The 25,918-nt window shown below is 41.4% G+C and overlaps 1 protein-coding gene across 1 annotated transcript in view; it reads right to left on the reverse strand.

Annotated features, from left to right (window-relative positions):
- The window catches only part of LOC118017981 (phospholipid-transporting ATPase FetA-like), a 118,723-nt gene that overhangs the window by 11,700 nt on the left and 81,105 nt on the right, over nt 1–25,918 (reverse strand). The window contains exons 13-19 of the mRNA XM_035016383.1: nt 19,216–19,412; nt 16,375–16,583; nt 15,796–15,839; nt 9,340–9,505; nt 5,515–5,703; nt 4,695–4,810; nt 502–666 (exon numbers count right to left, since the gene is read on the reverse strand). Of these exons, the coding sequence (XP_034872274.1) occupies nt 502–666; nt 4,695–4,810; nt 5,515–5,703; nt 9,340–9,505; nt 15,796–15,839; nt 16,375–16,583; nt 19,216–19,412 (1,086 nt within the window). The remainder of the gene's footprint in view (nt 1–501; nt 667–4,694; nt 4,811–5,514; nt 5,704–9,339; nt 9,506–15,795; nt 15,840–16,374; nt 16,584–19,215; nt 19,413–25,918) is intronic.

Below are 25,918 nucleotides of genomic sequence, written 5' to 3' on the forward strand. Positions count from 1 at the left end.
TCCAAAACATTCATGCATATGCTGGTAACTCCTTAGCTTTCTCCCTGGCTGTATTTTCTCCCATAGCACTTTCATTATCTAACATACTATATATGTTACTTTTTTGTCTGTTTTGTCTGCTGCTACATGCTCAGGGCTTAATACATGCCTGGCACATAGAAGGCACTTAATAAATATGTTGAATAAATGAGTGAATATTTCCATCAATTAGTTCTGGATTATCTAATCTGTGTATTATTCAGATCCTCATTTTTCCCAGATTACTTAGCTTCTGTGAGAGCTTTGGGATAAAATTTATAACTAGTGCATTCCCCGCCCCCCCCTTGATTTATGGATTTCAAAGATCCAGGACATCCTGAATCAGCTTGGATTCCAGTATCCTGTATCCGGAGAGCCTGAACCTATTGATTTGCTGGAAGCCACTTTCAGAGACCTTGCTCAGTCTGCTGACTGCAACCCCCAATCCTGCCCCCAGTCTGTTCCTGGCTTCCTCACACTAACCATCAAGTCTTTTTCTATCTCTTCATAGACATCTGACATTTTATCTTCCCGATTTTCCAAAGACAGGCAGGCTTCACTGTGCTTCTTGCTCCAGGCCTGGTAGAATGCATTATCCAGTTCTCGGTAGGCCACCATGAGGGTGCGGAGGCCTTCAACAGCAAAATCCTGGAAGACATGTGTGTACACTGAGTAGGCCTGGGCTGGGTGAGGGCTGAGTTTAGGAAGGGGCAGACTGACCCCACCGACCCATTTGCCTGCAAAATAGGATTTAATGATTAGTACCATGGGGCTAGTACCTAGCTTAACCACAAAACAACCATCGAGCTTTCTCAGCAAAATGTCCTAAAGGTGGGGCCAGCATAGCTGAGGGCAAAGTTTGAAAGTACTTCTGAAATATAGAAAGTTCTAGCTTTTACCTGTAGTTAGATAATTTGCTGTGTGACCCTGGGAAAAATTAAGGCTTCTAGATTTCTTTGTTGTAAAATTGGGATAATAATTCACTGCTTACAGAGAGGATAATGATGTCTGTAATATGAGAATGGAATACTAAAGTAAAAAGGAGTTGTTATAAAACATAATCAAAGGACTTACTATTTTCTACAAGCATACATTCATGTTTAAAAAAAGATCTTATTTATTTGTTTGATAGAGAGAGAGATAGCAAGAGCAGGAACACAAGCAGGGGGAGCAGGAGAGGGAGAAGCAGGCTCCCCCGCTGAACAGGGAGCCTGACCAGGACCCTGGAATCATGACCAGCGCCGAAGGCAGACACTTAACTGACTGAGCCACCCAGGCGCCCCATATATTCATTTTATTTTCCTCTTTCCCTACCTTCCTTCAAGCATCCAACAGGCCCCTCAAAAGCACACACACTTGTATATTTGTCTACAGCTGACTGGCTCAGTTGATTAGCCACAGCCAACTGTGTTAGTGAGGCACTGCGGAAATGCTCTCTGGGTGAGCTAGCATCTTTTTGCTCTGTGACCACCAGTATATCCCAACTAACCACAGTTAACTATCTTGTAAAGTATCCTCTTGGTCGTAAGGAGAGCTGGGTGAGAGTGTGGGTAGTTTAGGGCAGAACTCATATCCAATTGAGGGTGAGTTAGAAGATTTTATGTTCTGAGAACTGCACATGAATAAATATTCTACATGATCACTGTTATAGTAAGCTTCAAAATAATTCACTTTGGCATTTTAAGAGCAAAGAGAAAAAGAATTTTATCATCCTGATATTCTGCTCTTAGTTCCCTGTGAAACTCCTCAGTGTTTGACATTAGTTGTCAGGTGAAATGAACATAAAACAATATATGTATGGAATGCCATCTCTTAAAACTCTGTACTGTTAGCAGATGAAGCTATGAAAAGAAGCCTGAGAGAAGATCTCAGAGACTTCTTAGAAGGAAGAGATATGACAGAAACTGATCTTGCATAGGATATTAAACAAGGTTTAACACACTGACAGATTCTTAATTCATTCAACAAATAATTTAGCAGTCTGTGGTTGAAGTTATTTCTTACTTACCCCTTACTTGTGTTTTTTTCTTTTCTATTGTGGTGAGCAAATCCTGCCTGCTGCTTGTTTTTATATGACCTGTTTGCTGATTCCTGTCTGAGAGGGCCTGGAGCTGTGCTTTTTTTTTTTTTTTTTTTTTTGACAGAGAGAGACACAGTGAGAGCGGGAACACAAGCAGGGAGAGTGGGAGAGGGAGAAGCAGGCTCACCGAGCGGGGAGCCTGATGCAGGGCTTGATCCCAGGACCCCGGATCATGACCTGAGCCGAAGACAGACACTTAACAATCAGCCACCCAGGTGCCCCTGGAGCTGTGCTTTTGTAAGAGTTTTTGAATCTTGACTCCTGAGTGTGAGCTTCACTCTTACAAGTTTATCATCTGTGGTTAACAGACTGTAGTGTAGTCAGGCTTTATTATGGGTGTCTGTTAAGGTGGGTAGCAGGACACAGGTCAAAAGATCTGAAACAATTTTATGACCCCTTTGGAGCCAGCCCGTGGAAATGCTCTCTGAGAAGATACCCTAATTCATGTGTTCTGGAAGGTTAAAAGGTAAGTTTTTCAGGGGCGCCTAGGTGGCTCAGTCGTTAAGCCTCTGCCTTCGGCTCAGGTCATGATCCCAGGGTCCTGGGATCGAGCCCCGCATCAGGCTCCCTGCTCAGTGGGGAGTCTGCTTCTCCCTCTCCCACTCCCCCTGCTTGTGTTCCCTCTCTCGCTGTGTCTCTCTCTGTCAAATAAATAAATAAAATCTTAAAAAAAAAAGATAAGTTTTTCAGACTAGCCCATAAAAAATACCGTGGCCTCTGGGAAACACTATAGGACATAAGAACTGTCCTGTGTGGGATACTTTACGGATTTTTTTTTGAAAACCTGAAATATAATGTATAGATCATAAAATTCACACTTTTACAGTATACAAATCAGTGGTTAAAAAAATTATACTCTTAAAGTTGTGCATCCATCACTACTAATTCCAGAACATTTTCATCACTCCCAAAGGAAACCCTGTACCCATTAGCAGTCATTCCCATTCTCTTTTCCCCTAGCCCTTGGCAACCACTAACCTACTTGTTTCTACTGATTTGCTTATTCTGGATATTTCACATAAATGAAATTATACAATATGTGGCCTTTTGTGACTGGCTTCTTTCCCTTAACATAATGTTTTCAAGGCTCATCTGCATGTATCAGTATGTCATTCCTTTTTGGGACTGAATAATATTTGTTGTTTAGATATACCACACTTTATTTATCTATTCATCTGTGCCATTCTTGATGGGCATTTGGGTTGTTGCTACTTTTTCACTATTATAGATAATGCTGCTATAAACATTTGTGTACAAGTTTTTGCGAAGATGTATATTTTCATTTCTCTTGGGAATATACCTAGGAGTGGAATTGCTGGGTCATATGATAGCTCTACACTTAACTTTTTCAGGAACTGCCAGACTGTTTTCTAAAATGACTGCATCAGGGGGTGCCTGGGTGGCTCAATCCCTTAGACTGACTGCATCATTTTACATTTCTATCAGCAATGTATGAAGGTTACAATTTCTCTATACCTTTGCCATTACTTATTATTATCTGATCACCTAGCTATCCTGGTGGTGTGAAGTAGTATCTTGAAGTTTTGATTTGCATTTTCCTAAAAGCTAATGAAACTGAATATCTTTTCATGTGCTTATTGACTATCTGTTCTCTGACGTGATTATGTGTTAATGTGGGTCAAACCAAAATGGCTTAATAAAATAGCATTTTCTCCAACCTATTTCTTCTTTAAAATATTTTTTTCTGATCTGCCCCTCTCCCATACCATCTTCTGTCCTATTCCCTCAACCCCCCCCCTTTTTTTTTAAAGATTTTATTTATTTATTTGAGACAGAGAGAATGAGAGACAGAGAGCATGAGAAGGAGGAGGGTCAGAGGGAGAAGCAGACTCCCCGCCGAGCAGGGAGCCCAATGCGGGACTGGATCCCGGGTCTCCAGGATCATGACCTGAGCCGAAGGCAGTCGCTTAACCAACTGAGCCACCCAGGCGCCCTCCCTCAACCCTTTATATATCTAGGTTTATGAGTAGAAATCCTGGGGAGCATAGATTTGGTTTTCCTTTTCAACGCCAGAAGGCTGGATCCATTCTCTTTCAGATCCATCTCAAATCCTAGAGGGTAGAAGTAGGGTGGGTAGGCAGGGAGGAAGGTACCCCTGGGGATTCTAATCTTGTGATAACAGAGGATGGTAACATACAACAGTCTCATAAAGATCCCAAGCCTGGTGCTTTCTCCTCCATACCTTCAAAGCTGCACGGTCGCATCATGGCTGGTGAAGTAGTGCCTCCCATACCAGCAGGCCCAATTCTGAAGCAAATTCTAGGTCTGACCATGGGACCTCCTGAGCCAGGAATCACAGAGAGAACCATTTTGATTGGGGTAAGGCTCCCACAGACACAACCCTCATTATGCTTTTGGGATCCTTTGCCATCTAGCTTCTTGCCACAGAGGTTGGCAATGCAGTCAGTAGGAATGCCACACAATGAGGTAGTTTCTATTCTTCCATCAATTAAAGAGACACAGACACTAATATACACCCATACAGAAACACAAGGACACAAAGACATATGTGTGGATCCTAATCCGTGTACAAAGACCACCCACAGCTTCCCTGCCCTGCAACCTATACACTTACATCTAAATGTTCCATGGTCACATCTCTGAGGGATCTACAGGACGGATGGAGCCGCCGACAGAGGACGGTGTCTGCACCCTTGCAGAATAACATTACTCGATCTTCAGGTGTCCTCACTAAGGATAAACAAATTGGGCAGAGTAACCATATAGGCGCATTGTTACAAGAACTTGTCTGGGCCACTGAGGGATGGCATGAGGCTGTTCCCGTGACATTTGTTTCCGATGCTCTTGGGGGCAAAGCACTCATTGAGTGGTCACAGAGGATAAATGATGCAGTTAGTAAAGGCTGGTGGAAGTGGGAGGAGACCTTATGCAACCAGTTCTTCCACGGGTTCAATCTCATCTTGGAAGACTCTGATGCGGAATCACATTTAGCTCCCCAAGTCCAAGTTCCAGACCAAGGCCCATACCTAGTAAGGACCAAGAATGAAGAATGACCTTCTTCCTCTTCAGTCTGAGGCTCAAACTAATTGAGAATAAGATAGTATGAATTTCCCTTAATTGTCTGCCCCTATCTCTTACTCCAGGTTCAGGCTTTATGGGTTTATTCTCTGTTCTTATCTTGGCTCTGGGGGTTCAGACAAGCCACTATCCAGGAACACTAAAGAAGTATATGGTAGCAAGCTCCCAAAGAGAAAATATATAGGGTATGTGAGGGAGAAAGTAGGAATGGCTATGTATTGTATTTGAGGTATGATACCTTTGAGAAGGCATGTGAGTGGGAGAAAGCATTTGTGTGTAGATAAAAGAGAAAGTCAATGTGTGAATGTGTATGAAAGACAAATAAGGGGAGAAAACTGACTAAGAGGGGCACCTACCAATAACAGACATCCTCTTGCGTACATTGTTGAAGTCCAAAATAGCCAGCAGTTGGTAGACTTTGGTCTCACCCATTTCAACTACCACGATCGTCTCAGATGTACGGGATCGGAACACAAAGCCGAAGTTCCTGGCAGCAGTGACGAGGGCACCTTCATCTGGGGACTGAGCCTGGTACATCAGCTTACCTGGCAGGAGAGAGGAGCACACAGAGATGTGCAGCTGAAGTCAACCGGGCTTATGTGAAGATAGAGCCCAAGAGGGAACATTTTTCTTCAAACTTCCTCCCAAGTTTGGCTCTAAAAAGCTAGGTTGCATATGGGTCAGTTTTTTTTTTCCTTTCCAATATTTCCAACTTATTTCACAGACCTGAGTTAGTATTGTAGAGGCACATGGTACAGGCAATATACACAAATGAACAAAACATAGTTCACTCTCTGATTTTGGTGGGTAAAGATGGGTCAGAAGGCTTGTTAAAAATGCAGGTTCCTGGGCCCCACTCAAACTTACTGAATCCAGAATCACAAAATACTGGAGGAGGGCTCAGGAAATTGAATTTTTAACAAATCTCCTGGGTGAGTTTCATGCAGGTTGTTCTGGGTAAACTGCTCCTATATAAGATGGGCTATACTTTTTTTTTTTTTATTTTTAAGATTTTATTTATTTATTTGACAGAGAGAGACAGAGCAAGAGAAGGAACACAAGCAGGGGGAGTGGGAGAGGGAGAAGCAGGCTTCCCGCTGAGCAGGGAGCCCGATATGGGGCTCGATCCCGGGACCCTGGGATCATGACCTGAGTCAAAGGCAGACGCTTAACGACTGAGCCACCCAGGCATCCCAAGACTGGCTATACTTTGATGAACACTCCTATAAGATAGGACAATAAGGATAGGACATATAGAACAGGATAATAGGATTGATGATAATAAGACTGATGATTTAATAAACAATTAAAAAAAATATATATATAAATGAATATTGTCACCTTTGAAACTCTCATCCTGGGAAGCTAAATGATTCACTCTGTTGAATCAGTCTGTCAATCTTATATTACTCAAGACATTTCTGTAACTCCTCTTGAATTTTTTTTACAGCAGAGTAAAATAAAATTTATTCTTTTCCATTTTGCCATTATAAGATAATTTTAACTCATAGTTTTCAGGGTCCACTATTGAAAAAATACTTTCCTAGATTGTGAAGAAACACTTCAGAAAGTTAACAACAAAAACCTTTGAGGGGGGGCGCCTGGGTGGCTCAGTTGGTTAAGCGACTGCCTTCGGCTCAGGTCATGATCCTGGAGTCCCAGGATCGAGTCCCGCATCAGGCTCCCTGCTCAGCGGGGAGTCTGCTTCTCCCTCTGGCCCTCCCCCTCTCATGTGCTCTCTCTCTCTCAAATAAATAAAATCTTTAAAAAAAACCCAAAAAACCTTTGAGGGGTGCCTGGGTGGCTCAGTCTGTTAAGCATCTGCCTTTGGTCAGGTCATAATCTCAGGGTGCTGGGACTGAGCCCCGCGTTGGGCTCCCTGCTCAGTGTGGAGTCTGCTTCTCCCTCTCCCTCTACCCCTCTCCCTGCTTGTGTGCCCACGCTCTCTCTCTCAAATAAATAAAATCTTAAAAAAAGAAAAACCTTGAATTCAATCCTCAGTTGTGACATCTATTATTTTTTTCTCATCATGAACTACTGTATTCTAATAACTGCTTGAAATTATTTTGGTCATAAAGAGACTGGAACAAAAACTGCACTGATGAATGCAAACACTGTAGCACTGAAAAATGCATAACTCCTCTTTTACAATATCACCACAACCTGAGGTATATTTTGGATTATTTCTCTTCTGAAGGTGAATTTGATTTTTAAAAACAGTTACGCATCATCAGAGTCTTATACTTGTGAATAAGGCACATGGGACATATAATTTTAGGTCAGATATAAGTTGTATCTATGGGACAGTAAGACTATTTTCTTGTTTCCTACCTTGTTACTTAAGGCAATAAACAAAGACAATTCCAAATATGCTTCAAATAATAGCAACTTGTTAGAATGTCAGGTCTGGAGACACCTGTGGTGGCGCAGGATCTCACGGCACCAGGAGACATGAGATTTGGGTTCTTTTTATTATTTTTATTACTATTATTATTATTATTTTTGTGTGTGTGGTGGGCAGCAAAGTAAAGTTTGAGAGTAATACAAAGCTCCCGAAGAGGGAGGGGACCTGAGATGGGTTCTTATCTCTGCTTTCTTAACTGTAAGATTTTAGGCAAGTCATTTAATCTCGTTTAGCTTCAGTTTCCCTTTCTATAAAACTGGGGTCATTTTTCTTGTTCTGCTTACTTAAGAGGGCTGTTGTGAAGATTGTGGGAGATGATATAAATGTAAGCAATTTGGGGTGCGTGGGTGGCTCAGTCAGTTAAGTGGCTGCCTTTGGCTCAGGTTGTGATCTTGGGGTCTTGGGATGGAGCTCTGCGTCTGGCTCCCTGCTCAGCGGGGAGTCTGCTTCTCCCTCTTCCTCTGACCCTCCCCCCTCCTCATGCTCTCACTCTCTCAAATGGATAAATTTTTAAAAATCTTAAAAAAAATAAATGCTGGCGCCTGGGTGGCTCAGTTGGTTAAGCGACTGCCTTCGGCTCAGGTCATGATCCTGGAGTCCCAGGATCGAGTCCCGCATCGGGCTCCCTGCTTGGCAGGGAGTCTGCTTCTCCCTCTGACCCTCCTCCCTCTCATGCTCTCTCTATCTCATTCTCTCTCAAATGAATAAATAAAATCTTTAAAAAAAAAAATAAATGCAAGCAATTTGTAAAACTGTAAAGTGATATACAAATACAAGGTGCTATTAAGGGTAGTATTATATTAAAGGTACATTAATTTTATTTTATTTATTTATTTATTTATTTAAAAGATTTTATTTATTTATTTGACAGAGAGAGACACAGCGAGAGAGGGAACACAAGCAGGGGGAGTGGGAGAGGGAGAAGCAGGCTCCCTGCAGAGCAGGGAGCCCGATGCGGGACTCGATCCCAGGACTCTGGGATCATGACCTGAGCTGAAGGCAGTCGCTTAACCAACTGAGCCACCCAGGCGCCCAAAGGTACATTAATTTTAAAGGATATGATTTATTTGGTTGCCTAAACTCTTGTTACCAAAAAAAAAAAAAAAAAAACCTTCTTAATATTTTTTTTTATATTTTTTTAAAGTAGGGTCCATGCCTAGCGTGGAGCCCAACGTGGGGCCTGAACCCACGACCTTGAGATCAATACCAGAGCTGAGACCAAGAATCAGATGCTCAACCGACTGAGTCACCCAAATGCTCCAAAAGCCTTCTTAATTTTTAATCAGTCATTTCTCATTCATTGTTTCTAAAAGAGGTTTAAGTAAATTCATGGATGTCCCAGTCGTATTTGGTTACTAAAGAAACTAGGATATGTGGGGATACCATGAAATTGTGAAGCAACAAGAGAACAACTCAACTCATCCTTCAGGAAGTCTTGTCAGAGATAATGGGGCTGATCTTGGGGACAATTCAGATAGACTCTGTGACCGAACATTGCTGAATCTCAGTATCAGAAGCCCCCTAGATAGCATCAAGTTTGACCCCTTTCCAATGACTGAATCTTCTTTAAGACTAAGAGGTTGTCTTCTACTTGAGTATCTCCAGTGACTATCCATCACACAGGATACTTGCCTATCCATCCCACTGCTGGACAACGCTCCCTATTAGAAAGCTCTTAGATTAAGCCATTACAAATGATACCAAACCAACCCCACCTGTAGCCATCCTAGATTCTATGACATATTCTCAGTCAATGAGTCCTCGGGCCCCTCCTCACCTTCCACTTTCTCTTCTGACATCACAGTATGACACAATGAGAGTGAGAGGAAAAACAAGTGCACCCAGCGATCTCCCTTTTTCACTGCTTCCACCAAAGTCTTGTCATAAAATGAAAACTTAGGATCAGCCAGTTTGTTGTAGGAGAAGTCGACCTTTTCTGTTTCCTGGAACACATAAACCAGAACAAACTTCTCAGTGGCAGCCTGACACTTTACAGAAGGTCTATTTGGGGACAACTTCTGGAATGTGATGAGAACTCTTAGGAGGATGATGGGAAGAGAAAATCAAGATAAATGGAGGAGACTCTGGCTGGTTTCTAAGGCCTCTGTAGCTCTGGACCATCCATTCACTTGGGCCAGAAAAGATCTATCCCACAGGAGACAAGCTGAGCACTGGCTGGCAGACCCTTCTTGCCCCCTTTCTTCCCCAGCTACCCTGAATTATCAATGGCCATCTTCAGGCTCTACTCTTCCAAGTCCCAAATCCATGGTAATCAAACCTGAGGATATGAGGAGGTAATTGCTCCATAATAGTAAATGGTGTCTGGGAAAAATTTTGTCTCTGGCCGTCCTCTGTCTGATTTGGGGGCTGGGAAGGGAACTGAGCCCTAAGTACAGTGATATCACTGTGTTGCACTACTTCTATTTAACCCCACAGATGTCTAGAGAGGGATACTGCAAGATAGAGGCAAGGCTGTATAACAAGGAAGCTTCAGTACATACCTGTTGATCACAGACTTAATTTTGGGCCATTTTACTTGACATGTCAGCATACCTGGTTCCTTCCTGCCTCTAACCTTCATGGACCTAATATTCACTAACATTTTCCTGGCTCCTTCAGATATTGACTCTCATTCTCCATTTCAGCTAGGTTTTTAGTGACCATCTTGGGTAAACATGACTCAGTTTGGCCCTGAGACTCTATTGTCCCCATTCTGGAGTGTCATGTTAATAACAGACTTCTCCAATCCATACCAGAACTCTCAAGGATATTTCTCCAGCTCTTTGTAGTTGTGGTGCTACGTGTGCTGGGAGCCAGTATGTCAAGTATAGACATAACTCTCCTGGTTGGTGCTATGTCCGGAAAAGGTAAGTTTGTAGTGAGTTATATTGGCTCTTTTCTTTCTTTTTTTTTTTTTAAGATTTTATTTATTTACTTGAGAGAGAGAGTGAGAGAGAGAGTGAGAGAGAGAAGAAGCAGGAGGAGAGGGAGAAGCAGACTCCCCGCTGAGTGGAGAGCCCAATGCAGGGCTTGATCCTGGGACGCTGGGATCATGACCTGAGCCAAAGGCAGATGCTTAACTGACTGAGCTACCCAGGTGCCCCTATATTGGCTCTTTTCTATATCCCATCTAGAAGGAGTTTTGTCATAGCAGTGAGGAAGTATGGTTGGGTCCAGAACCAAGCCCCAGACCTGGCCAACCACAGAACTGTGGGCTCTGGGAAGTTTGTGGGTTCAGTAATTTAAGAGAATTCATTATGTAGCATCTCCTGAGGCTTTTCTAGAACTGGGCTCTTACACTGACACAGTCTTTGAAATTGGAAGCTGGTGAGTGATGAGAGAAAAGTTGGAGAGGTAGGCATGAGGTGGATCCCGCGTTACCATCTTTTTTTTTTTTTTTGCGAAGATACTTGAAATATGTTTAATAATAAAAGGCCACCAACATTCTCTTTTTATTTTTATTTGCATTTATTCTGCAGAATTTACTCCTGGGCCATAAGTTTTTGTTTCTTCAGTTTCTTCTGGGATATCTTTTTCTTCTGTGCAACCTCCTCTTCTGGTTTAGGAACAATCTGCTCTTTTTCAGTCAGGGTCATCTCAATGTGGCAGGGAAGCTCATGTATGCGTTAATCTGACCATGAGCCCTGTACATTCTACGCCGCATCTTGGGGGCTTTGTTCACCTGGAGGTGCTCAATGACCAGAGAATCAACATCTAAACCCTTAAGTTCAGCATTACTCTCTGCATTTTTAAGCATGTGCAGTAAAAATTCAGCACTCTTCTTGGGCCACCGACCCTGTGTCCAGCCCCACTGTTTGGCCTGGGCACACCTACCAACTCCACCACTGTAGCGACGGAATGGTACACACTGCTTCTGTAAAGTGACGTCTTTCAGATACTTGGTGGCTTTTCGGATATGCATACACTTGATGGCCTGGGCAGTGAACACAAAGATTTGAACCTCTTGATTTACATGATTTCGTAGGGTTTTCTGGGTCAAGCGAATAGCGAACCATTTTCAGAGGTCACCTCAGGCTGCTTAGGGGAAGAGAGCCCTGTGTTACCATCTTATATGCAATAGGGAGTCATAGCAATTTTTTTGCTGGAAGTGATGTGTAAATAGATTTGTGTCAGCGAAAGTCCTCTGGTAGCAGCAGAATATACTAGAACTAGCAAGATGAGAAGCACAGAGACCAGTTAGGAGGCTATTCAGTAATTCACAAGAGAAATGATGTAGTGACAATAAATGTTAAATTAAGGGAATGGTTTGAAAATATAGGGAGTTAGGGGGCGCCTGGGTGGCTCAGATGGTTAGGCGTCTGCCTTCGGCTCAGGTCATGATCCCAGGGTCCTGGGATCGAGCCCCGCATCGGACTCCCTGCTCGGCGGGAAGCCTGCTTCTCCCTCTCCCACTCCCCCTGCTTGTGTTCCTGCTCTCTCTCTCTCTCTCTGTCAAATAAATAAATAAAATCTTAAAAAAAAAAAATAGAAAAAGAAAATATAGGGAGCCAGAATTGATACATGATATGAGGGGTGACAGAGGGAAAGAGTTAAGAATAATTTTATATTTCCTAACTAGGGCCCTGGATAGATGGTAAGATCATTCACTGAGATAAGATACCTGTCAGGAGGAAGTTTTTAACCGGCTGAATTGGAGATACTTGAAGGACTTACAGGTAGTAATGAAAGCAGGCATATATAGTTTTGAGTAAGAGATCTGAGCTATTTTCTAATCTCCCCTTCCAGACAAGTAATGTTTGAGAACATTGGACCTGGCTGCATACAGGAGTGAGGCAGGGCAGGCTTGGAGCTGCCGTACAGCATTATCTGAGAGGCAGCATTCATGGAAAATTCTGAAACCGAAAGCCAAACAACCAGTTAAGTAAGGTTGAAAGGCAAATCCAGGTACTAGACAAAAGGATGGAAACTGGGGATATCAGGTGAGAGGAAGGGGATTCAGAATGGAGGGTAGAGGTGGTAACTGAGGAAACTCCTTGAGATGCTATGACATAGATATAGATAGTTTTTATAAAATATCTTTATTCTTGGCCATGGGTGGGAGGGAGCTACAAAGGATTCCTTGGATAGATGGATTCGGAGGTCATCAGTAAGTAGGTGGTAGTTAAAGCCATGTAAATACATGAGATTATTCAGGGAGACTATTCAGATGGGGAAGAGGTTCAATAAGAGAGCCTTGAAGAACATCAGCCCCTATGGCCAAGTTGATGAGAAAAAGCAATTAGACAGGAAGAAAAAACAAGAAGAGAGTTATTTAAAAGAAGCCAACAGACAAGAAAACTTTAAGAAAAAGTGGAGTTTACATGTTGAAATCTGCAGAGAAGCTGGGTAAGCTTAACAGCAAGTAGTCATTAATGACTTTGGCTAGGATAGTTTCAGTGGATATGATAGGACAGAGTCTGATTACTACTAGTCTGATTACTACAGTAGACTGAAGAATGCAAGAAAGGTGAGGAGTTAGAGACCTCTGTAATTGCCTGTTTACTTAACAGGACTTAACAGCAAATAGTCATTAATGACCTTGGCTAGGATAGTGTCCGTGGATATGATAGGACAGAGTCTGATTACAGAGAGTAGACTGAAGAATGAAAGAAAGGTGAGGAGTTAGAGACCTCTGTAATCGCCTGTTTACTTATATGTCTGCCAACTCTTTGAAGGTAGGGAACATGTCTCTCTTGTTTTTCTCCAACCTTTAGCATTTACTCAAAGTCTGACATATGGTTGATACTCAGTATTTTGGACTGATGGAGACAGATAATGGCTTAGAGGGTAATGCAAGAGTGGTTCTAAGTGCTTTAAAAAAAAAAAATAAAATAAAAATAAAAATAAAATATAAAAATTTATTATTAGTGGTTACGTCTGGTTAATGGGCTAAGGGTTATTTTACTATTTTATTTATTCTAACTATGTATTTTATTTTATTTTAAATTAATGCTCTTTTTTTAGAATAGTCTTAGGTTTACAGAAAAATTGAGCAGAAGTACAGGAAGTCCCCATATGCTCTCTCTCTCTCCTTTCTACTCTGGTTTCTTCTATTAACAAACATCTCACATTAGTGTAGTTCATTTGTTATAATTGAGGATCCAATATTGATACATTATTATGAACAAAAGTCTGTAGTTTACATTAGAATTCAGTCTGCATTGTACAGTTCTATGGGTTTTGAAACATGCATATTGTAATGAATCCACCATGACAGCATCACACAGAATAGTTGCACTGCCCTAAAAATCTCCTGTTCTCCACTCTTCATCTCTCTCTCCACCTCTTCCCAAACCCCTAGCAACCACTGATCTTTTTACCGTCTTTACTGTTTTGCCTTTTCCAGAATGTCATATAGTTGGAATCATACAGTATATGCCTTTTCAGATTGGCTTCTTTCACTTAGCAATATGCATTTAAAGTTCTTCCCTGGGGCACCTGGGTGGCTCAGTCAGTTAAGCAGCTGCCTTCGGCTCAGGTCATGATCTCAGGGTCCTGGGATCAGCCTTGCATCTGGCTCCCTGCTCAGTGGGGAGTCTGTTTCTCCCTCTCCCTTCACCCGCTTGTACTCTCTCTCTCTCTCACAAATAAATAAATAAAATATTTTTAAGAAGTTCTTCTTTGTGTGTGTGTGGCTTGACAGCTCATGTCTTTTTACTGCTGTATAACATTCCATTGTATGGATGTATTAAGTATTTTTTTAAAGAAAAGGAAAATTTGAGTTGAGGGGAAAGAATCACATAAGAAGATAAGTTTCAGATATTAAGAGAGAACACAGGATTGACTGAGGTTCCTGAAGTAAGAAGGATATGGGAAAAAAATAATTCCCATATACTTTGGTGGGATTATAAATTGATACAATCTATCTAGAGAGCAATATGGCAATATTAAATTCATTAAAAATGTGGCTACCCTTTGACCAGCCAATTTCATTTCTAGGACTTTATTCTAAGGAAATAATTATCAGAAGAAGAGACAAAAATGTATGTACCAGGGTGCTTACCACAATGCTATTTATAATAGCAAAAGAAAATGGAATAAAAATAGGGGATTGGTTAAATAAATTAAGGTATACCAATACAACTGGATATGCCACTCATTCAAAATGATCATGCAGACCTAAATTTACTGACATGGAAAGAAGCCAACAATATATGTCAAGTGAATACAAAGGAAGCTGAAAATAGCATACATGCTATAATGCTTCCTCTTTCCTTCCTTTTCTTTCTTTCTTTCCTTATTTTCTTTCTTCTCCTTCCTCCCTCCCTCCCGTCCATCCATCCATTCATATGTCTATCATCAGATCTTGATGTATATGTGTGTGCATATACACACATGAAAAACATCTGAAAGAGTATACCCCTAAATTTTACACTGGTTTTCTACAAGGGATTGAGTGGTTTTAACTTTCTTCTTCATGTATTTCTGTATTGTTTGGATTTTTTTTATAGTGAGTGTAGATTATTTTTTAAACAGATAATAATCAGATAATAATACAGATAATAATACAGAGTGTAGATTATTTTTTTCTGATCTGCCCCTCTCCCATGCCATCTTCTGTCCTATTCCCTCAACCCCCCCCCCTTTTTTTTTTAAAGATATTATTTATTTATTTATTTGAGACAGAGAGAATGAGAGACAGAGAGCATGAGAGGGAGGAGGGTCAGAGGGAGAAGCAGACTCCCCGCCGAGCAGGGAGCCCAATGCGGGACTCGATCCCGGGACTCCAGGATCATGACCTGAGCCGAAGGCAGTCGCTTAACCAACTGAGCCACCCAGGCGCCCAGGTATTTTCATTTTAAAATACAGATTTTAAAAAAGAATTAATCAACAAATGGGAGTTGAGCTATAAAATATGAATATTTAAAATGTGAGGAATTCATGGGGTGCCTGGGTGGCTCAGTCAGGTAAGCGTCTGCCTTCGGCTCCTGGGATCGACCCCTGCATCAGGCTCCTCACTCAGCAGGGAGTCTGCGTCTCCCTCTGTCCCCTGCTTGTGTTCTCTCTCTCTCTGACAAATAAATAAAATCTTTTTATAAAAAAATAAATAAAACACAAACCCGAATCCCCTCAAATAAACGTAGGCCATTTCTATAATGCTTTCTGATATTATGGGGCCAACAGAAGCTTTACTATTTCAGGAGCTAAGGGCCTCCCATTTGTGTCAAAGATGCTGCTGTGCAGCACAGCTTCAGTGCCCACATGCATTTCACAGGGAGCTGCAATCACTCACCTCAGAGACGTCTACCCTCTGTCCATGCTTGTCATAGACACCACCTGTTGGTAAGGGAACAGAGCAGAGACTTGGCAAGGGTTTTAAGGAAAGGTTTAAATTTTTTTGTTGTAGTAAAATACATGTAACATAAAACGTTAACCATTATTGAGTGTATAATTCAGTGGCATTAATTACATTCCTTTGATGACTTCTCTCAAGACTGCTTATTGGTCTGAAGGGGAACCAGGAGATTAGCAGCTTCAACAACATGCTGGTTTCTCTGTTTGATTTAATATGAGAGTGAACTGACACTCTCAAGACATCGGGAATTCCTCGAGGACAGAGATTAAGTCTTGTACATCTAGGTATTTCCAATGTCCAACACAATGGATTACCTCTATAAGGTGTTGAATAAATGCTTTTTGGTAAGCAACTAAATGGAGTAGGGGACCTTTGCCTAGTGAATAGAGAAGGCTGGAAAATAAGAGGTAAATGTGAATTTCAGAGGCATATAGATTTAGAGGGAGATTACTCTCGAAAACAATCTGCAAGGTAGAATTTCCCTAGGACTCAGGGAAAGCAGGAAGGCATGCATACCATAGAATATCCCATTAATAGAACACTTATTGAAAATCATGATGTTCTGAGTCAGGGTTCCTGTTTTGTCAGAGAACACATATTTGACCTGGCCGAGCTCCTCATTAAGGGTGGTGGTTCGAGCCTGTGCTGGCGTGTTCTTTGGTGCACAAAACATCTTCCGATCCCAGTTGATATAGTAACTGTTGCCCAATCTTATTATCTCAACACTATGAAGAAAGCAAGAAAAGAAGGGTCCTGGGTCAGAACAGATCAAATACATCATCGTGGTTTCCTTCTTAACAGTCCTGTGATAGGTCAGGTGAGCACCTGAAAATCAGAATATCTTCCTTGGGAACCTACCATGGATTTTGAAGGACGCTTCCCACCAGCCAACCCTATGTAATTCTGATTTTGACCATTATCATTCAGGGCTTTACCACCTGAGACATACTTGATTAATTTTGCTGAGGCATAACCCCCTTTCATTCTTTCTTCTTCCAAAACATACCCAGGAAAAGTAAAATATTTTGAATTTCTGTAGTAATGCAAGGCCTGACAGAATTAAGAACTAACTAATAAAAGGCTGCCCAGGTTTAATTAGAGGATTACTGTGGCTGTCATGTAAATCCACTGGTGAGGAAGAGAGAAATTTGAAACACTCAGAAGCTTCTTTGTTTCAGAAAAGGGAAAGATGTGTGAAAATCAGAAACAGCTTATAGAAGCTGACCTTCTGATAGATGTCCTGGCAGACCCAATCTGCCTGTGGGGTAGCTTCTCCCTCACCCCCACCCCCAATAGTGTCCTCTTCACTTTATCTGAATTTTCCCTATTGCCTTTGTCACATTCCTCTTCTGTTACAAGTAAGGTACATTATAGATTCTTTATGGTTAACAAGCATCTTCATTTTAACACGGTAAGATTTTTAAGGGGCCTCCTTCCTATCATCATTCATGCTTAATGTGTGTTAGTTTAGGTTGCTTCTAAGAGACAGCTGCATTGAGCAACATGGATTTTTTTATTTCAGGTGAGGTCGGAGGGCTCTAGCCCACATTAATTTTTTTTTTAAAGATTTTATTTATCCATCTGAGAGAGAGAATGAGATAGAGAGAGCATGAGAGGGGGGAGGGTCAGAGGGAGAAGCAGACTCCCTGCTGAGCAGGGAGCCCGATGTGGGACTTGATCCCGGGACTCCAGGATCATGACCTGAGCCAAAGGCAGTCGCTTAACCAACTGAGCCACCCAGGTGCCCCTCTAGCCCACATTATTGACTACTAGACCTCATGCATTGAATCTTGATCCCTCCCTTCCTTTGCCATACTAACCAACATAGCAATTTCTCTAAACCCAAACATATAGTCATATTATTTCTATCCTTAGGAAGGTCTTTCCTGCTTTTAGGATAAAATCCAAACTGCTTGGCCTGGCATTTAAGGCTCTCCTGGATCTGATGCTAAATTACCATCCAACACTTTGCCCTAGGCTACTCACTGTTCTCTGACCAGATCAAGCTTTTAAAAAACACCAAACCTTCATACATGCTGATCTTTCTGTTTGCAATATTGTTTTGCTATTTTGTACTTGGTGAATTTTACTCTTTTCTCAAATACCAGTTTGATTATTACTTTTTCTGTAAATCCCCAAGGCGCTTCAGGTAGAATCAACCCATTCTTTTTCTAGTCTCCCATAGCATTCCCATATATATTCCTATTACATCATTTTCCATATTGTACCATAATTATTTAAGTATCTGTTTCCATGGCTATGTTATAAGCTTATCTAGAGAAACAGCTGTCTTGTTATTCATGTTTCTATTTCTAGCACCTAATATAGTGCTTGGCACATAGTAGGTGCCCAATAAATATTAAATTAATAAAATAATTTAGTCACTTAGGGTGCTTTTCAAGTTGGACTGTCCCAGTTCAGGGTTTAGGAAACTTGGGAAGAAGGATGTGAAAATGTGTCTGGGTGTGCATGTGTGAAAGGGAATGATGAAAACAAAAAGGAGAGCAAAGATTTATTTTACCTATTTCAAATTTTTGTCCATGCAAAGAGGAGGAAACATCCTTTTCTTCGCCAACTTTTAGAAACCAGAACTTAGGTCATAATTATACCTATCTACCATTTGCCACATTGTTTCTATGGGAAAACAAATTGTGAGTTCTGATTAACTGATTTACAAATGAATGTTTGGAACCTATCTGTTTAATTAACTAGGGGCTGCCTGGCTTGAGCTTCAGCATCACCAAATTTGTGTGCATTTTTTCTAATTATTGCATGTGTTTAATATGTCTTATTTAGTCATTTACATTAAAAGCCATTTGAGGGTAGGGATGATTTTCTTTTTGTATAACTCACATAGTATCTAGCACAGTATTCTGGATATGGAAAGCACTTACACAATCTCTAGGCATTTCTTTTTTTTTTGTTTTTAAACACTTGGACAAGAAGTTTGGCAGTTTCTTATCCTTTTTTTTTTTTTTAAGATTTATTTATTTATTTGAGAGAGAGAGAATGCGCAAGAGCAAGAACAAGTGGGAGGGTCGGAGGGAGAGGGAAAGAGAGAATCCCAAGTGTACTCTGCGCTGAGTGCAGAGCCAGATGCAGGGCTCAATCTTGGGACCGTGAGATCATGACCTGAGCTGAAACCAAGAGTCGGACACTTAACTGACTGCATCACCCAGGCACCCCTATCTTTAGACATTTCTCAGAGTGTTTTGTACATTGGGCACTGTGGGAAGTAAAGAGTTGAAGAGCACACAATCTATGCTTTCTAAACATTCACACTCTATTTGGGGAGTTAAGCAGGAAGTATAAAGTCAGTTCCTCCCCCTATAACACAAAGTGGTCAAAAAAGCCTACCTGACATAAAGGGAAATGGGCACCATAGTGTTGAGAATAATGAAGTAGGACCAGAATATGAGGACAGCAGAGACAACTGATGAAGACACATATTCTTTCCATGGCAGAAAATCCTGGAAGTAGTAGCCTCTCTTGTTCTCCCAAATGCCATGCCCAATTGCTAGGATAAAACACATGCTGCCTAAAAACAGGAAAATCTGAAAATCAAAAAAAGAATTAAATTAACATTTCATCCAAGGCATGTGCTGCTTCAGATCTACCTTTTGGAGACTTATCTCTCAACAAACTTCTCTCTGTTCTTGGAGGTCAGGGGGGCCCTATAGTTCATAGGCTCTAAACAGTACTACACAGACAGGAAAAAAAAAAAAAGCCCAGCAGGAGCCATCCTTGGGATTTTGAAGGAAAATAAAAGTAACTAAACTATATTAAATACTAATTATCAGGAACTGTGCTAAGTACTTTACATATGTTATTTAATTTAATAGTTATAAAACCTCTCTTTTAGTAATAGATGAGGAAATTGATATTAAGAGTATAAAAGTATTTTGCCTCAAGTCACTTAGCTACTAACTAGCATGGAGCCCAATGTGGGGCTCAATCTCATGACCGTGAGATCATGACCTGAGCCAAAACCAAGAGTTAGGTGCTTAACTGACTGTACCACCCAGTTGCCCCTAAAGATACCTTCTTACTCAAGATGATGGTTCCAGATAATCTCAACCTGCCATCAGGTTGAGAGAGAAAAGGACATAGAGGGACAAGGAAGCAAAAAAAGACAAATTTGAGAATGATGTTTAGAAAAGAAGTTTGGGAAGAGGAGATAATCTTCCTGAACTCATTTTACAAGGCCAGCATCACTGGTAGCAAAGCCAGATGAGGACACTACAAGAAAAGAAAACAATAAGCCAATATCCTTGATGAATATAGATGCAAAACTTCTCAACAAAATACTAGCAAACCAAATTCAACATCACATTGAAAGGATTATACACTGTGATCAATTGGGATTTAGATATTAATGAAAGAAAGTGGAGACACAAATAAATGCAAAGATGTTCTATGTTCATGGATTGGAGCAGTAAACATTGTTAAATGCCTATACTACCCAAAGCTATCTATAGATTCAATGTAATCCCTATCAAGATTCCAATGGCATTTTTTTTTTTTTGCAGAAATAGAAAGAATAATCCTAAAATTTCTATGGAACCCTGAAAAACCTTGAATAGCCAAAGTAATCTTGAGAAAGAAAACAAAGCTGGATGCATCACATGTCCTCATTTCAAACTATATTACAAAGCTATACTAATCAAAACAGTATGGGGGCGCCTGGGTGGCTCAGTCAGTAAAGCGGCTGCCTTTGGCTCAGGTCATGATCCCAGGGTCCTGGGATTGAGCCCCACATCGGGCTCCTTGCTCAGTGGGGAGCCTGCTTCTCTCCTGCCTGTCGCTTCCCCTGCTTGTGCTTGCTCTCTCCCTCTCTCTCTCTGTGTCAAATAAATAAAATCTTAAAACAAAAAACAACAGTATGATACTGTCATAAACACAGACATATACACCAGTGGAACAGAATCAAGAGTCCAGAGATAAACCCATGCACATATGGCCAACTGATACTGGGCAAGGGAGGCAAGAATACTCAATGGAGAAAAGACAGACTCTTCAATAAATGGTGCTGGAAAAACTAGATACTCATATGCAAAAGAATGAAACTGTATCCCTATCTTATACCTCTCACAAAAATTTATTCAAAATGGATTAAAGACTTAAATGTAAAACCTGAAACCACAAAACTCCTAGGGAAAAAAAAAAAAACAGAGAAAAAGCTCTTTGACAACAGTTTGGCAATGATTTTATGGATGTGACAACCAAAAAGCACAAGCAACAAAAGCAAAAATAAACAAGTGGGATTACATCAAATTAAAGGCTTCTGCACAACAAAAGAAATAATCAACAAATAAAAAGGCAATCTATGGAGTGAGAGAAGATATTTGCAAACCATTTATCTGATAAGAGGTTAATATCTAAAATACATATGGGGCGCCTGGGTGGCTCAGTCGTTAAGCGTCTGCCTTCGGCTCAGGTCATGATCCCAGGGTCCTGGGATCAAGTCCCACATCGGGCTCCCTGCTCGGCAGGAAGCCTGCTTCTCGCTCTCCCACTCCCCTTGCTTGTGTTCCTGCTCTCGCTATCTCTCTCTCTGTCAAATAAATAAATAAAATCTTTAAAAAAAAAATACATATGGAAGTCATGCAACTCAATAACAAATAGCAAAAAAGCAAATAATTTGATTAAAAAATGGGCAAAGGACCTAAAGAGATAATAGGCTTCTTTTTTTAAATTAAAAAAAATTTTTTTTAAAGATTTTACTATCGGGCGCCTGGGTGGCTCAGTTGGTTAAGCAACTGCCTTCGGCTCAGGTCATGATCCTGGAGTCCCGGGATCGAGTCCCGCATCAGGCTCCCTGCTCGGCGGGGAGCCTGCTTCTCCCTCTGACCCTCCCCTCTCTCATGTGCTCTCTGTGTCTCTCATTCTCTCTGTCTCAAATAAATAAATAAAATCTTAAAAAAAAAAAACGATTTTATTTATCTATGTGAGAGAGACAGTGCACACTTACAAGTGGCGGGGGGTGAGGAGCAGAGGGAGAGGGAGAAGCAGACTTCCCACTGAGCAGAGAGCCTGAAGCAGGGCTCCATCCCAGAACCCTGAGATCATGACCTGTGCTGAAGGTAGCCACTTAACTGACTGAGCCATCCAGGCACCCTGATAATAGGTTTCAAATATTTATTTCATATTTAGATTTCAAATGCCCAAAAGGTGCGTGAAAAGATACTCAACATCACTAATTATCAGGGAAACGCAAATCAAAACCACAATGAGATGTCACCTTAGAAAGGCTATAATTGGCACATACACACACGCACTGCACAGATTTCCAGTATTAACACGTCTTGATAGAAATGAAGGACTCCAAGAAATGAGAGAAGAGTGTGAGTCATGGACAACAGGTCTTTAACAGATTTTGAAACTACAAACTCACATCCACAGTGGTTTCATGTTGACAGATTTCATATTTTGAAAGCTTGAGATATTTTATAATGAAACATGCCATGTGGAAACTTTGAAGCACAGAATTCTGCCAAACACTTGAATAAAGAATTCCTCACCTGGTATGTAAGAGACTTCTCACCACCACCATGACAAACCAGGAGAAGTGGGCCCACCTTAGTCCCTCAGAATTTTCCCAACTTCAGAAATATGCTGAGTGTTTAATCTAGCCTTCAAGCTCTGTCACACAGGGATCTGTCACACTATTTGGTTAAGAAGTAAATTATACTGAACGGGAGGTGGAGCAAGATGGCAGAGGAGTACGAGACCTGGATTTCATCTGGTCCCAGGAATTCAGCTGGATAGGGATCAAATCATCCTGAACACCTATGAACTCAACAGGAGATCGAAGAAAAGAATAGCAACAACTCTCTGAACAGAAAAGTGACCACTTTCTGGAAGGTAGGACGTGCGGATAAGTGAATCCGAGGTGATATTCCGGAGGATAGACGGCGGGGGAGGGGGCCTCCGTCAGCCACTTACTGACAAGTGATAGAGCTGTGGAGCACAAAATCGGAACTTTTAGAAGTCGGCTCCACTGAGGGACGTCGCTCCAGTGGCTAAGCGGGGTGTGGAACCCTCGTGGGACAGTGTGGTCTCAGGACCCTCGGGGTCACAGAAAGACCGGGGGTGCCTGAGTGCAGCAGAGCTCCCAGGTATCAGAGCGGGGAAGCTGGCTGCAGAGACAGAGCCCAGGCGTGGGCTCTCAGCTCGGGGTTGCCATAAACCGTGATCCGTGGCACAGTCGGGCCACTGCTCCTCCAGCAGGGACCCAACAAGTGGCAGATCCGGGGAGACTCACCTTCCTCCCCCAGGAGGAGCAGCGCCAGAGCGCACTGCAGGGATCTGCTGGGTTTGGAGACTCCACACCGAGTCAGGTGCCAGAGCTAGAAACGCTCGGTCACAGGCCGGATGAGCAAGGAGTGCGGCCGGAGACCGGGGAGATGGGAGTGATTGACTGCTTTACTCTGGGGGCTCACTGAGGAGTGGGGCCCCGAGTTCTCGGCTCCTCCGGGGCAGAGATTGGGAGGCTGCCATTTTCACTCTCGTCCTCCAAAGCTGTATGGAAAGCTTGCAGGGAACAAAAGCTCCCGAGAGCAAACCTGAGCAGATTACTTAGCCTGGACCCAGCAAGTGCAAGACAATTCCGCCTCCGGCAAAGACATTTGGGAACCACGGCAACAGGACCCTCCCCCAGAAGATCAGCAAGAACAGCCAGCCAAGACCAAGTTTACCCATCAATGAGAACGGCAGAACTCCAGCGCTAGGGGAATACTGCACATAGAATTCATGGCTTTTTTACTATGATTCTTTAGTCTTTCAAAGTTCATTTTTTTTTAAAAGATTTTATTTATTTATTTGAGAGAGAGAGAATGAGAGAGAACACATGAGGGGGGGAGGGTCAGAGGGAGAAGCAGACTCCCTGCCGAGCAGGGAGCCCGATGTGGGACTCGATCCAGGGACTCCAGGATCATGACCTGAGCCGAAGGCAGTCGCTTAACCAACTGAGCCACCCAGGCGCCCACAAAGTTCATTTTTTTAACTGTCTTTTTTTTTTGAATTTTTCTTTTTCCCTTTTTCAACCAACATCTTATCAATCCCCTTTTTTAAAAAAAACATTTTTATTTTTCATTTTTAGAGTCATATCCTATCCCTTCATAGTAGTTACCCTTACTTTTGGCATATATATATAAGTTGTTCTCTTTAAAATTTTGAGATACAGTTTCTTCTAACAGATCCAAATATACCCTAAATCTCTAGTGTATGGCTTTGTTCTAGTCTCCTGCCTGATCACATTCTCTCCCTTTTTTAAAAAAATCCTCTTCTTTTTTTCAAATAACTTATCAATTCCTTTTATAAAATCTTTTATAATTTTCATCTTTACAGTCATATTCCATCCCTTCATTGTATTAACCCTTATTTTTGTACATATATAAGTTTATCTTTCTTTAAAATTTTGGGAGGCACTTCTAACAGACCAAAATACACCCAAAATCTAGTGTGTGGCACTGATCTATGCACCAGCCTGATCATATTTGATCATATTCTTTTTGTTTTGTTTTGTTCTGTTTTTGTTTGTTTTTATCTTTTTCTTTTTCTTTTTGTTCTTTTTCTTTTTTCTTTCTTTCCTTCTTTTCCCCCGGTTTCAGGTCTTTTCTGATTTGTTTAGAGTATATTTTCTGGGGACATTGTTACCCTGTTAGCATTTTGTTCTCTCATTCATCTATTCTCCTCTGGACAAAATGACAAGATGGAAAAAAATCACCTCAACAAAAAGAACAAGAGGCAGTACTGACTGCCAGGGGCCTACTCAATATGGACATTAATACGATGTCGGAACTAGAGTTCAGAATGATGATTTTAAAGATACTAGCTGGGCTTGAAAAAAACATGGAAGTTATTAGAGAAACCCTTTCTGGAGAAATAAAAGAACTAAAATTTAACCAAGTTGAAATCAAAAAGGCTATTAATGAGGTGCAATCAAAAATGGGGGCTCTAACTGCTAGGATAAATGAGGCAGAAGAGAGAATTAGCGATATAGAAGACCAAATGGTGGAAAACAAAGAAGCTGAGAAAAAGAGAGATAAACAACTACTGGATCACGAGGGCAGAATTCGAGAGACAAGTGATACCATAAGACGAAACAATATGAGAATAATTGGGATCCCAGAAGAAGAAGAAAGAGAGAGAGGGGCAGAAGGTATATTGGAGCAAATTATAGCAGAGAATTTCCCTAATTTGGGGAAGGAAACAAGCATCAAAATCCAGGAGGCACAGAGAACCCCTCTCAAAATCAATAAAAATAGGTCAACACCCCAACATCTAATAGTAAAACTTACGAGTCTCAGAGACAAAGAGAAAATCCTGAAAGCAGCTCAGGAGAAGAGATATGTAACCTACAATGGTAGAAACATTAGATTGGCAACAGACCTATCCACAGAGACCTGGCAGGCCAGAAAGGACTGGCATAATATATTCAGAGCACTAAATGAGAAAAATATGCAGGCAAGAATACTATATCCAGGTAGGCTGTCATTGAAAATAGAAGGAGAGATACAAAGCTTCCAGGACAAACAAAAACTAAAGGAATTTGCAAACAAAAAACCAGCCCTACAAGAAATATTGAAAGGGGTCCTCTAAGCAAAGAGAGAGCCTAAAAGCAACATAGACCAGAAAGGAACACAGACAATATACAGTAACAGTCACCTTACAGGCAATACAATGGCACTCAATTCGTATCTTTCAATAATTACCCTGAATGTAAATGGGCTAAATGCCCCAATCAAAAGACACAGGCTATCGGATTGGATAAAAAAACCAGAGCCATCAATATGCTGTCTGCAAGAGACTCATTTTAGACCCAAAGACATCCCCAGATTGAAAGTGAAGGGGTGGAAAACCATTTACCATGCTAATGGACACCAAAAGAAACCTGGGGTGGCAATCCTTATATCAGACAAATTAGATTTTAAACCAAAGACTGTAATAAGAGATGAGGAAGGACACTATATCATACTTAAAGGGTCTAGCCAACAAGAAGATCTAACAATTGTAAATATCTATGCCCCTAACATGGGAGTGGCCAATTATATAAGGC

The sequence above is a fragment of the Mirounga leonina genome, unplaced genomic scaffold (genome assembly GCF_011800145.1).
Source record: "Mirounga leonina isolate KUSES-001 unplaced genomic scaffold, KU_Mleo_1.0 Mir_170, whole genome shotgun sequence".
NCBI classification, from domain to species: Eukaryota; Metazoa; Chordata; class Mammalia; order Carnivora; family Phocidae; genus Mirounga; species Mirounga leonina.